This window comes from Diadema antillarum, unplaced genomic scaffold, assembly GCF_040938485.1.
Source record: "Diadema antillarum isolate AM-2024a unplaced genomic scaffold, OU_Dant_1.0 seq00001103_RagTag, whole genome shotgun sequence".
NCBI classification, from domain to species: domain Eukaryota; kingdom Metazoa; phylum Echinodermata; class Echinoidea; order Diadematoida; family Diadematidae; genus Diadema; species Diadema antillarum.
Window position 1 is genome coordinate 338,670 of NW_027271919.1, and position 13,650 is coordinate 352,319.

Below are 13,650 nucleotides of genomic sequence, written 5' to 3' on the forward strand. Positions count from 1 at the left end.
CAATAATGGTATGATATGCAAGCTACACCCAGGAAGTATAAATTCCCAGGAAGTGACTCATTATGATGATTTAAAAAAAAAAAGAATTATCATATCACTCCCTTGTAAAAACACTCAGGCTTTATGAGAATTTGAGCTCTCCACAATGACAAAAAAGTCTTTGAAATCAGAGGACAACACACAAGGGACTTTTTTTTTTTACTTTTTCTTTGGGGGGGGGGGTATATTTTACAAATCATTTTGGCAAATATCTACTGTATAATGCAAGAGTATACACTGTGTATTTTAAACTATACGAGTTACTATGCTTCTCAAATACAGAAAATGGATATTCTCTATCTAATGTTCATTTCCACAGTAAAGAAATTGCAGTTATACCCAAGTAGCCAGCTGATGTTACTAGCCCATCACATCATCTCTTTCCTTCACTCTTCAGACAAATTCTGAATAAAGTACACGTGTATGTTATGTTTTTAGCATGTATGTGTGTGTGTCTGCGTGCTTTGGTCTAACTTGGCATGCACATCATTTTCATGAGAAAAAGCCTATCATTTTAGCTAAAATACTTTTCCAATATTTCCTTGATGGACAATTAAGTAAATTAATGCGCCACATCCTTTAAGGGTTGAGTAATTACGGAGGCACTTGCCAGGGTTCATGAATAATTCATGCAGACTGAGAGCTGACACAAACCTTGCATATTTTATGACAGTGTTAATTTCTTGGCAGGACGGGATCATAGCTACCCTGGTAATGGCACTGGCAATCTAGTTTCTTGTTTCCTGTCACAAAATTTGTGCACATGACATTGTATGTAATTCTACAAGTGTAACAAAGTTTCATTCTTTAGGCCTTTTAAAGAATGTTTTTATATTGAATATGGGATGATGAAGTCATCAACAGAGATCACCTTGTATGCAAATAATGCATTGCAATGCCGGGTAACCTTTAATATTTAAGTCTTCCAAATGGGGATTGTTAACTGCTTATCAAGAGACGAGAGCATAAATCTCAATGTATCCATGACAGAAAAAAAAAACAATCAAATTGGGCCCAAATCTTAATTCACGATGTCAAACTGAATATTGTAGCAATAGGAAACAGGGCAGGACCAATGTTTGAAAAGTTGGTATTAGATTTGATTCTGCTGTTTGATGATTCATGCTTTTCACTATAAAAACATTTAAACTGCACAGAATATCACCAGCGACAGATGTTTCAACCTTCCCTGTCACTACACAGACTCAACACAGATACCTAGTTTGCCCAATGCAGGTCTGTACTTTCAATACACCAACAAAATAGTAGAAAATAAGAAAGCAATGAATTACATGTATGGCACAGGCCACTGGAAATACACATGGGTGTAGTTTCATAGTGTGTGAAAATCAAACATAATGGGTAGTTTCAGTTTCATGAAAAAAAGAAGAAAATGCAGAGCAATTCAACTCCATATGGTTGACAAATATGCCTTATTCATTAATGTAAACACGGAAATGCTTGTACTTGCATTAATTTTTGTGTATTTCACATTACTTTTGGCTAACACAAATTCTGCAACCCGCAAAAAATATCCTTATAATTTTGAAAAAGTATAAATATACAATTTTCTCTGCACAGTTTGAATGGGTCGCAAATTGCGTGACGCAAATTCAACAACTTTTGTATGTGTTTTTTAGTCACTCAGCACACACAAACAAATCAATTTATTTTATCAAATTTTGCATTCAAAATGACACATCATCATGGTAGTCACAGTGTGAAGATATATCAATAAATACATGACAATAATTTCAAATCCACGAAAGAAAGTATTGACATGAGCATCAATAAACTTCAAAATAAGATGCTGAATCAGAATCACATATTCTGAGGTTTTGCCTCTGAATATTCTAATTTTTCCAGGCCACCAGTTTAAACTAATAGGGCCATTCTTAGTCACGTGTGTGACCAAAAATACTGCAAATTGGGAAAAGTATCTCATATAACTCTAAAGGCCTTACAGGTATACTAATTGTTTGTGTGTATTTGACTTATGTATATCAAAACCTATCACGCAACAATTTGAAATGTGATGTACATTTTGTTGATTAAGGGTCAGAGGTCAAATAAGGTCGGTCACGTGTGTGACCTCGCACGGAATGAGGTTTTTCATGATCAAGACTTAACTTACAAACTCTGTGAATTCTTAAAAGCTAGAATGTTAATGATTCTAGCAGACATGCATTAGAGTTTTGTGAATAGGAAATGAGCCACAAACAGTATAAATCTGTAACAGGTATTTGTTTATGTATTACTTTATGTGCTGATGTATGGTCACGTGTGTGACATTTGGGTGGTCACATGTGTGACATGATACTGACCAAGAAAATCCAGGAACATTCCATGGATGGTGAAAACCTGTGCTAAATTAGATCTAATAATTCATAGTTTCAGCTATCAATGGTTTTATCTGATGTGAAAATTTAGTTTAGCTGATTTTAAAAATAAAGACACAAAAAGGGACCTCAAAATGTTTATTTTTTCAAGTTCATGAAATGGTATAAAAAGCAGGCAGTGTCACTTCAAGTTTATATTTACTGCAGAAATATGTGTATATGATACAATAATGAATATGCACATACTAGCATAGGTTGGTTTTAAGTGTTATGCTGTCTTTACCAACCTGGCCATTTGTTTTGATTGCATTGAATTATTGTGTGCATGTTCTAATATTAAGTAAAAAATCAACACCCCATACACAAACATGCGCAAAATCATACAATCATTTTCTAATTTTATATTACACTATGTTTCATGCCAATCAGAGGCAACCAGAATTCTTGGATTACATATGTATTTACACACAAATGGCTACTTTTCTCTGAATGTTTGATATCAATTCAGTGTAGTTTGATTATCAAAGTAAACGAGACATGAAAACTCGTCACATTGAGGACGAGTTAGGTGATACGCTTGTGGTCATCAGATGACAGTCATCTGTGATCGACAAAGAAAAGAATGTGATATAGGCACCTTGAAGTTATATTGAGCGTGCATGCGAAACCGTTTCTGTAACCACTCGGCCACGGGTCATCCACGGAAATGGTAAGACAAAAAAACAACAACAATGTATAGATATAACGGGGGGAAAGTCAATGCCCACTCAACTAACGTGGCCGTGTGAACATCTATTGCATTGCTAGACGGAAAAGCGGCCTTGTAACGACTGAGGTCGCTATGCCATTTCTGGCAACTTGGGAAAAATACGTCCCGCAGACATAAAACCTATAATCGGCTGGTTTTGATACCTTGCCTTTAATCACAATTTTCAGTGTAATGACGTCATCAAATTACAAAACAATGACATCGTCTTGAAAGAAAATTGTTCAAAGTACAACACCTCAGTCGTCGTCATTACATACTATGATCGGTTTGACAAAGTCAACCTGCAAAATGTTGCTGCAGTCGAAGCAATGTGGTCTCCAACACACAAAAAAGAGGGATATGGCGTGTGTGTGTGTCTGTGTGTGTGTATAGGTGCGTTTATATACGAACGTGATTTCTACATGGACGAATATGTAATACAAAATTGAAGAAAAAAAACAGTAAAGTAGCTAATTATTTTGTTTCGTGATCTTGTGGGGTTCAAACCCGCAACCTCACGTCTCTGAGACGTCGCCTTTAACCACTCGGCGACACGTCTCGACGGGAAAATATGGGGAACGTTATGGACTTGAAAGACAGTTGTTCAATATATAACACATTCATCGTACGTTGTCAGTTTGCTATTGACATGACGATCTATCACATGAATATGAGGCAGGCATTAGTACCTGTATGAAATTATTATAGGCATGGTTATCAAATTGCCCTAAAATATCCTTATAATTGCCTTATTTTTACACACAGTTACGCTATCCCTTTAAACTCGTCACAGTTTAATCAGAATCATTAACATCATACATTAGTACCATATCCAGTTCCATAGCTGATCACGTTTGCTAATCAATTAAGAGTAATTGTCTAGAATGTGTCATATGGCCAACCTGTATACACACGTATATACACACACACAATGCTAAATGTATGTATCAAACATCTGTAACACAGCTTTGAACTAACTATAGGAATTATCGCTGCACTTATCATCCATACTTTTTATCACTATCTGAAACTCCACAAAAACCACTAATTGACAAATAATCATCAATACAGAAGACTGAATACCTTTTTTACAATGTATAGCTTGTTACATGTATAAATCAGCACAAAGTAACCACGACTACATTGTGTTACTGAATTGATATGAACAAATTTCATTTTGTTACAGTATACTATATCAGTTTGAAAAGCCCAACCTGCAAAACTATAATTTTGCAGCAGTCGAAGTAATGCAGTCTCCAACGCAAAACAAAGGTATACTGTGTGAGTGTGTGCGTATAGGTGTGTTTACATGCAAACGTGATTTCTACATGGACGAAGGTGTAGTACTCCATTGAAGAAAAAAAGTAAAAAAAAAAAATATTATTTTCTTTCGTGCTCTTGTGAGGATCGAACCCGTACGTGTGCAACCTCACGTTTCTAAGACGACGCCTCTAACCACTCGGCCATACGTCTCGACGAGAAAATTAGAGGAACGTAAGCTTATGTACGTGAAAGATGAATCAGGAATCGTTTGGTCCGCATTCCATTCTCATTTTCAGTTTTAAATTGCAAAATTGTCAACCTCATGAGGAGATTTCAAAGAATAAAATGCATGATTACTGCAGCTTATTGTCACAGCTACAACATAAATAAGTTTCAGAGGAAATGAAGCAAAATCAGCTGAGATAAAGGTGCTTAAACGTTGTCAAGTCAATGCATGGTTTCTAAAAAAATCACCTCCCATAGACATAACACGTAAACTTGTCCGATTTTGCGTCTTTACCTTTAAACACAATTTAAAGCATGATGACGTCATCAAATTTCAAAACCATGACATGGACTTGAAAGGCAAATGTTCAAAGTACAACATATCTGAATTTGGGATAATATTGAGCTTAAACAACAGAGATACGAGCAAATGAATGTCAGAAACAGTACCTCAAAAAAATTAATTCCACTTTTTTTATTTCAGATGACGATATGATGACGTCATAATGTAATTATGGAAATAATGATACTTGAAACGTCATGTCCAATTTATATGCTTTTGTAATATGCAATAAAAACATAGGGTCACCTGACGTTTTAAAGAGCTATGGCGAAATAAACAAAGACATGTTTTTTCACTATATTTGCACATAGACGCGCACGCGAAATTTGAACTTTGACGCAAGTGCATTGCTTTGTTATTTGTAGGAATCGATTAGAAATCAATGGATATTGTTGCTCAAAGTATCAGGAATCCAAATCTGTCAAAAAAAGTGTATTTTCATGTTGCTGACGCGCTGTGCGCGCGAAAATGCGCGGACGGACACGCACGCGCAAAATTGTTTGAAACGCATAAAATTGTCTGAAACTTCGAGATTTCCCATTGGAAAGTTGTTTTGAGCCTTTTAAAATTTTGACGCGCGCTTACGCGCACTTAATGATGTCCTAGGTAATTAGCATCAAAAGAAGTAAGATAGAACGTGACCTGAACTTTATGTCCACAAAAAATGATACAGAAATGACCTTTAGTTATGAAGTTATGATCGATCATGTAACATGGTCCAAAAATCACAAAATGGCGCCTAGACGACGTCATAGATATGTTACTGTCATGAAAACCTTATTGTGGCTAGATATTGTCATGAGACATGTTCCCTGAAAATGTCATGTTATTCCGTAATGTCATTCTTGAGATATTGATGACACAAAATTGTCCAGAAAGAAAGAAGAATAAAAAGAAATAAAGAGAGATTTTGACAATCACAATAGGTGATACGCTGATAGCGTATCACCTAATTAGAAGTCGCAAGCGATCTCCCTTCCTTTATATTACTGTAATAAAGAAGAAATTTGTGAATGCTCTCCTCACTCTTCTATCACATTTCAAATCAGACTCACATGAAACTGTTTGATTGACTTAATTATTCTGAACCTTGCTAATTCAATTTGCAATGATCCATCCTGGATGTTTAAGATACTGATTTTGAATTCTAATCAAATCTTTATTGGTACCTAGATATCATAAATCAAGCATCAATTATTTTTCCCCATATCATTACACATAGCAGTGTGTAATATTTTTGAATAATGATGTTCTCGTTCTCAGTGATATCTTCATCAATTCTTTAGTTGCTGAAATCAATTTGCTTGCAAATATTTGGATAGATATAGTGTAGCTTCCCAGTTCTGGTATGTCTTCTAAAAGATGATCAAAGTCATAAAAAAATGTCATTGCCTAGTTGCTTTACACATTTTGTGTAGGGCATTACACATACACTCTACATGTACATCAGATGAGCAGCATGCAAACATGACTACAAAATTCTGTGCAGTTTAAATTAACTTTGGCAGTGTTTGAATATGTCAAATGAATTCAGGGTAGAATAACCTGACAATGCAACTTACATGTACATCTTTGCTTACATGTACATCTTTGCATACATGTACCAATCCTAATTCTTTTCAATGGCATGACTGCTAGTCTTTAAAAAAAAATGCAATACACATGCACACGAAATGTACAAGATTATTTATGTGGATATTGTAGATGAGACAACTGTTAATCAGATTTAAGTAATCACAATCAAAAATGGTTTTACTGTGTAACAAGAAATTAAATGTGAATATCTTTTGTTTGACAGTGACATAAATTGCAACACAATTGTCCAGCAGACTCCTCACCAGCTTGAATAGGAAGTTACGATGAACTTTGTGCATTCTGGTATCAAAAGTGTCAAACTGGAGACTAAGAGTTGGACACTGCACATTCACTCCATTGTTTTAAGGGTATCATTCTTGAAATAACTGTGTAGAGTGTACCATTGAATATGGGTACATTCTTGTCATGAAAAAGGGGCAACAATGTGCATTATTAAAGTGTACAAATTAATTGCTGGTCACACACGTAACCACACTCATGTCACACACGTGACCAGTGGTCACGTGTGTGACCAATTAATTTGCTTGTTATTAATTAAGTCTGATACTGTAGGATGCTTATATTTGGTGAAAAGTAAGATACAATCAAACTAGCTTTTGACATGAAAAAGAAAGTTGATCATGGCTCAGGTTTTTAATTAGCATAAACTTTTCCTGTTTTTCGGTCACGTGTGTGACATTTAGAGGTAATTAACTTTGTATGTTAATTACATCCTTATGATTTCATGATGTCTATCATTCTTAGGCTAGATATGTTCAATCACGTGGGGACAAACATAATTTTACCATATATCACAGAAAGGAAGTTAATAAACACATCTTTCCATCAGTCAAACAAAGGGCAAAAATGCTCAATTTTTCCTGTATTATCTATGCCTATGTAAATATATGCAAATGAGCACAATAATGACCTCAATTTAAAAATAAAAATATAATTCATGCAACTTCAGACAGTGCTCTGTGTGATTAACCAACTCAAAATTTCATAGAACAAACTTCATTTTTTTGAAATTTGGTTCACTTTTCAAAGAATGGCCCAATATCTGTCAGAAGATATGAATGTACAAAAAGATGTCAATATGAATGTCACATTATTGTAAAAACCATGATATACCAGACTATAGCAGTGTCATTTAAAAAAAAAAAAAAAAAAAAACTAAAAACTTGAGTTTTTCAAAAATGTGTCATCACTGGGTATCTCAAATTACTTTTGATTCACATTAAAGGCATAATTTACCATTTGCATTGAAACAAAAACCCAGCATTATTGCTTCAAATTAGTTCTAAAATGGGAGTTAGTGATAGAAACAACCAATGTAAAAATTTGAAGCAGTATTATCGTTGTTAAGCATTGTCAAATATACAAAATGTGAACAATATTTTTTTTTTCATACAAGTGTTTCCAGACTATTAAAACTGTCTACAGTTACGGTTTAATGAGAAAAATAGTTATATCTCCTTATATTTCAGGCTTTATTGCAAAAATTTGTATGGTAGGATGTTTTGTGATACAACTGACCTACACATGATGTATCAAAAGTGATATAAATCTTAAACATCTTTAAATCACTGTTCCCAAAGGTAAACAGTACCTTTAATAAGTTTGATAAAATTGCATGGAACAGTGAAGACATTTTCATTCACAGTTGCCCTCTTCGTTGATATACCAAAAACAGGATACTGAACAGTCCCATGGCATTCAGTAAGATACAATATAATTCTTGAGATTTTGTGTTAATTAATAACAGAACATGTGAAGCACATACAACATGCCTCTGGCACCTGCAGCATGAAGACAGAAAAACACCAAAAGCAAAACTAAACAAACCTTGGTCTGTGTGAAATCAACAGAAAACATCAGTTCAGTCTTGTGTTTCAAGTCCTGTATCTGCTCATTTATATACTGTAACAACCAAAGAAGTCTTTGCTCACTTTCATACACAATGCTCTAGCAGAGAACTCGGTGATATTTGGCTCCCTGTAGAAAATTTGTTTTGATCCTTATCGTTAATGAATACCATTACCTACTATGCGTATATTATTCTGATTGATATAATTCCTTAAATTTTTTTGTTGTTTTTGTTGTTTCACTATGTTGTGCCATGTTGATTCTGCTGTATGAAATCATGATATGATTAGTGTTGTTTTGATGGACACTTCCTGATCAATTAAAAGTTTCAAAAGAAACAAAACAAACAAAACTCTGTAATATTTACTTTACAAAAACCTGTTTTTAGTTTGTCTAATATTCTTTTCATGCTTTCTCTCTTTTCCGTCATACACCCAATCACCAGCTCAAATTGGCAACAATCACAGGCAAGCTGCACTGTTGATGGTTAGAGGCAGTTATTAAGCAGTCTGATGACAGAACTCATTCTGGGGAAGAAACACTCACCATTGATAGAGCTGGGTCTCCAAAGAGTAGCTCGTCATCTCGAAGGCCGATGCTTACTGGCGTTTTCCTGCGACTTTCTCTGTACACGCACACATGGAAAACATTGAAAGGCCACTCAGATAAAAATTGGAAAGAGTACAAAAAAGAACTTTAACTTTAATTGCTTTAATGATAATTTCATTTACTTTGAAATGTAATGCTAACAGTGTGATTAAGTTCTGCCTAGACAGTGAATTATGATATGAGTTGAACTAAATTGAACTGATGATTTATACTGAATAAATGTATGAATTGAATTGAATTGAATTGAATTGAATGGTGAAATAAACTATCAGCAACAGGATTTAGTCTCAACTACTGGCAGGATTCATCCATTCCATAACTTTCTGATAGGTCTTTGGCAGGCTATCAAACAAGGTATACATTTCAAAAAGTCGGTATTGTATTTCTCCTATTTGCTTGCATGGGCTTAAAGGTAGGGAATCCCATTTGCATGCCTTAAATGAAGAGTTGTATAAATACAGTGGTATGTTGAAGAGAGTAATCATTTTAGAAACTCCCATAAAGTATTGAAAGTGGAAGGTAGCATTTAGTACACTTTTTTGACCGTTAGATTTTGAATTGAATTTTTTTCGGGGCTCACCGTAAATTCCAGTACATTACTAGGCTACCTTTGCAGACCCATGCACTGCATGTGTGTCCATCATGTATATTTTGTGAAGAAAGTTCATCAAAACTTACAAACATTTCTATATACATTCTTGCCACACACTCTATATGTTATTAAATCAGCTCTTATACTTTTAGATTTGTGTTTATAGATAAAAATGCAGAAGACTGCAACAAAAAGGCTTAAGTGTGGCTGACACACAGAACTACTGAGTAGTTGAGTTTTGTGCATTATTCAAATTGTAGATAACTGTTGACTTCCAAATTTTTCAGCAGTGGCCTAAACAAGTCCCCTGAGGTTCATATTTAATGTTTTGCTGCATTTTGGGAGGTCTGTAAAAGGTATCCCCTACCTTTAAGGACAAGTGCCCTAAACTGTTCTGAAAAGCCTTTCTGTACCAGGGACTTTGGACAGCGTGTATAATGCTGGGATTTACTGAGCCAATCAGCACCCAAAGCACACAAAGGGTAAACTGGTATTGATGCATGTTTATTTACTTGGCGTTGCCCTACAGACTAATACCGTATACAAGTGACGCACAGGTCTGAGTGCGTCAGTCGTAATTGTGTGCAGAAGGTAACTATGGAATGCTTAACCCACTCGGCTTCGCCTCGTGGGTTTAGGCTAAATCACATAGTTACCGCGTGCACACTATATTCCGACTGACGCACGAAAAGACATGTGCGTCATCTGATTATAGAATGGGTAATTTTCTTGCCAAAAACCCATTTTTCTATCGTGTCACCCGATGACAAAAATTACTGGATGCATTTCGTTTTGGCTTGGCACACACATACCATGCATCAGTTTTTACTGGATGCACGGCCAGCCATGCATCAGTAAATACTGATGCATGGTTGTTTTAGCCAATAGGCGTCTCGTACTGGGTGCGTGAACGCTTGCTTAGTGCGCGAATCTTTATTACAAGTACGCGTACTCTTGCTACAAGTGCGCGATAACATGTTTACCACTGTGACTCAGCGTGCGGCCAGTAAAAATCAACACATAGCTCTCGACCAATGAGATCGCAGGATTCTCGCTACCCATTCTATAATGTGTTTTAGTCGCCCTTGGAAGGTCAAGGTATTCATACCAGCTGGGTAATACTCACTTGTTTAGAACAATTTCCATTGGAACACCTGGCTTCACTATAGCCACCTTGATCCACTCACTGCCCAAGTCTACAGACATGACCGCCAGACCACTGGTCAGCTTGGGTTGACCGGTCAGCAAGACCAGACTGACCGCCAACAGCAGCCCAACTAAGCTTGGTACCCTCATGGCTGGGTGAAATCAGAAGGTAAGGAAAAAGATGTGAATGTTATGACAAGTCATCAAGGGTTCAAGATATCATATCTGATCTAAAATAAAAAAGAAAAAGATATATCTACTCACTTGTATAACTATACAGCAAATACCTAAATGAAATAAGACTTGCTTTTTCTTTTCTAAAATGACACACGATTGACTAAAAAGAGCTGATTAATGGTAGTACTTCTGAAAAAGAAATGTAAAAATCAAACATATTCCTCATGGATTGAAATGTCCCTTTTTGACTTGAAAACAGGTATGAAATCTAAAATGTCATTATCATAAAATGTACTGATAATTCTACAGAACTAAGGCACCTTTCAACTTCTATGGAACTAAGGCACATTTACATTTCTCAACATATCGTACACTCATTCCGGGAGATCTGTTTGGGAAGACAAATAGTGGTTAGCAGTTTGTTGAAATCTTCCACAAGTACCAGTTGAGGTATGATGAGCAATTCAACAGCTTGTGAATGGGTGTAAAACAATAAACATTAAACAATTCAAGGCACAAATAAAGTCACACTAAACTGCAATGTATGCAAAGTTCAATGCTGAACATGGCTGAACTCTGGAGGGAGCTACAAATTAATGACAATATCAATATTCAATATCAACCAAGAAAAAGAAGGAAAAAAAGGAGGAGAAGAAGAACAATAAGTGTTGACAACTGAGGAACTTCCCAAATTTGCATGTGGGGAATGGCGAGACACACATAGCTCAGTTATATGTTAAGCACAAGTTAACAATAACTAAACTGCTCCAGTATCACGGCAGACGAAAACCCATGCCACGTAAAGTACATGAGGAGCTCGCTGCCCTGAGATTTGAGGCAGAGGTGACAGATCATGCCTGCTGGCTGAGCATCGTGGTACTGGTTGACAAATAGAGATCACCTCTGGAAATAAAACACTTAGGTAAGGATCCCCAACAACACTTGTGCAACTACACTTTGTAAAAGACAGTCTTATGAACGACAAAGACTTTTGTGGTATGTGTGTCACTGTGGATTGGTACCTGAGCTGTGTGCTGCGCTGCGGCAGGATAACATCTCAACCTCATTCATTCCTGGACCACATTCTTCCAGTCAAACATTAGTTAGACCTATATGGCTTCATCTCAGTATCTTGATCAATTATTCATTCATAAATGGTTATCGACTCTCAATTCATTAGCCAGTATTAAACAAGTAAGTTTACTTCAGACTATTTACTAATCTAACGTTACTAGGTCTATAGACAATTGGTGAATTGTATTTAGAGCAGCAGCAGTGTAAATTTGATTACACAGAATTGCGCGTATGGGACTTAGGGTTTCTTTTTGCAATTCGAAGCTTGTGTCTGCCAGCAAATTGTTTTCTACTGTAGGAAATCGAAAATGCAATATGATTCACAGAAACTTACCCTATTGAATGTACTTCTTGTATTGGTAGATTTTTCCTTAAAACTGGGATGCATACACACTGGATTCATTAAATGAAATGTACCAGCTACTAGATTCTTCTCCGGCGATGTCTAATCAAACATGTGTTTAGTGAACGTGTACAACAAAGGGTCACGATTTGACCTCAACTTGTGCAAAGTGGCGTACAGCGATTGGGTGCGGAAAAAACTCTAATCACACGTCATCGCTCCTGGCTATAACAACAGGCTGTGGTATAAATACGCTGTCATGATTCGAGAGTGAAAATTTCATCATTCTTGGCTTGGTAAAATTTCTTTTCCCAAAACAGTCATGTCTTCCAGAGCGAAACGGGCATAAAAGATTCAAATGATCGATGTGATATGAGAGTGGAGGTCAAATTGTTTCACGCGACTGAGAGTAGAATCGCCGAAAGGTACTTTGAACAGATCGGATTTCGGTATTAAGTGTCATGTTACAAGTTTGCCGAATCAGAAAGGCAAATTAGAGAGAGAGGGAGAGAAAAAAAAAAAGGAACACATATTTGATAATAATCCTATGAATAATCCTATGAAAATACTGTACATGACAACTGTTTCTTCATAACAGCTACGGTACCTTATTTCTCCTTGCATTTTGTTTCGTTCCTCTTTGGCATTATTTTGCCTCTCTTTATGTTGTTCTGCTAAATTATGTCTAATTTTTGGCAAAATAAATGTTATTTTATATGAAACTCATGTAGACTTATTTTCTTCTCAAATTCGTGGTCTAAATCATGATATGTTCAGGTTAAATCATAGGATATGTTTTATTCAAAACTGGAAAAAATAAGGGTTTTGCCGGATTTCTCCACACTATGAATTATTGTAGCTAGTGCATGTATAATTAAATATTGGTAATTTATCAATACCTGTTTATTATTTATCATTTAGGAAGAGAATTAAAGTAATGTTCAAACTAATATGAGATACCAGGGATGTGGAAGATGCAAACATGTTTGTACAGTAGTATTCAGACACAGGCACCTCGATCGATGTTCCTCATGGGAGCCACCTCGATGTTCCTCATGGGAGGTCCCAAACATCTTCGTATCCTAGTAATGGGACTTCCGACTGCATGAATATTGAACATGGGAACAATAACGTATAAAACCTAAATTAGAAGTCATAAATGGACTTTAATGAAAAACTTAAGAATGGTCCGAAAACGAATATAGAAATCGAAGCAAAAAAAATGTGGGAACAATTAAAGAAAACTAATGTGTGGCTAAATGTGCTTTTTAATTTCTTGTGTGTTTCTTTCTTTGAGTTTATATGAGA

The 13,650-nt window shown here is 35.7% G+C and overlaps 1 protein-coding gene across 1 annotated transcript in view; it reads right to left on the reverse strand.

The window, feature by feature from the left end:
• LOC139743705 (hypoxia up-regulated protein 1-like) overlaps positions 1–10,898 on the reverse strand; it is a 33,629-nt gene extending 22,731 nt beyond the window's left edge. Inside the window, exons 1-2 of the mRNA XM_071654163.1 lie at positions 10,729–10,898; positions 8,948–9,026 (exon numbers count right to left, since the gene is read on the reverse strand). Coding sequence (XP_071510264.1) covers positions 8,948–9,026; positions 10,729–10,898 — 249 coding nt within the window. The remainder of the gene's footprint in view (positions 1–8,947; positions 9,027–10,728) is intronic.
• Between the last annotated feature and the right edge of the window lie 2,752 nt (positions 10,899–13,650).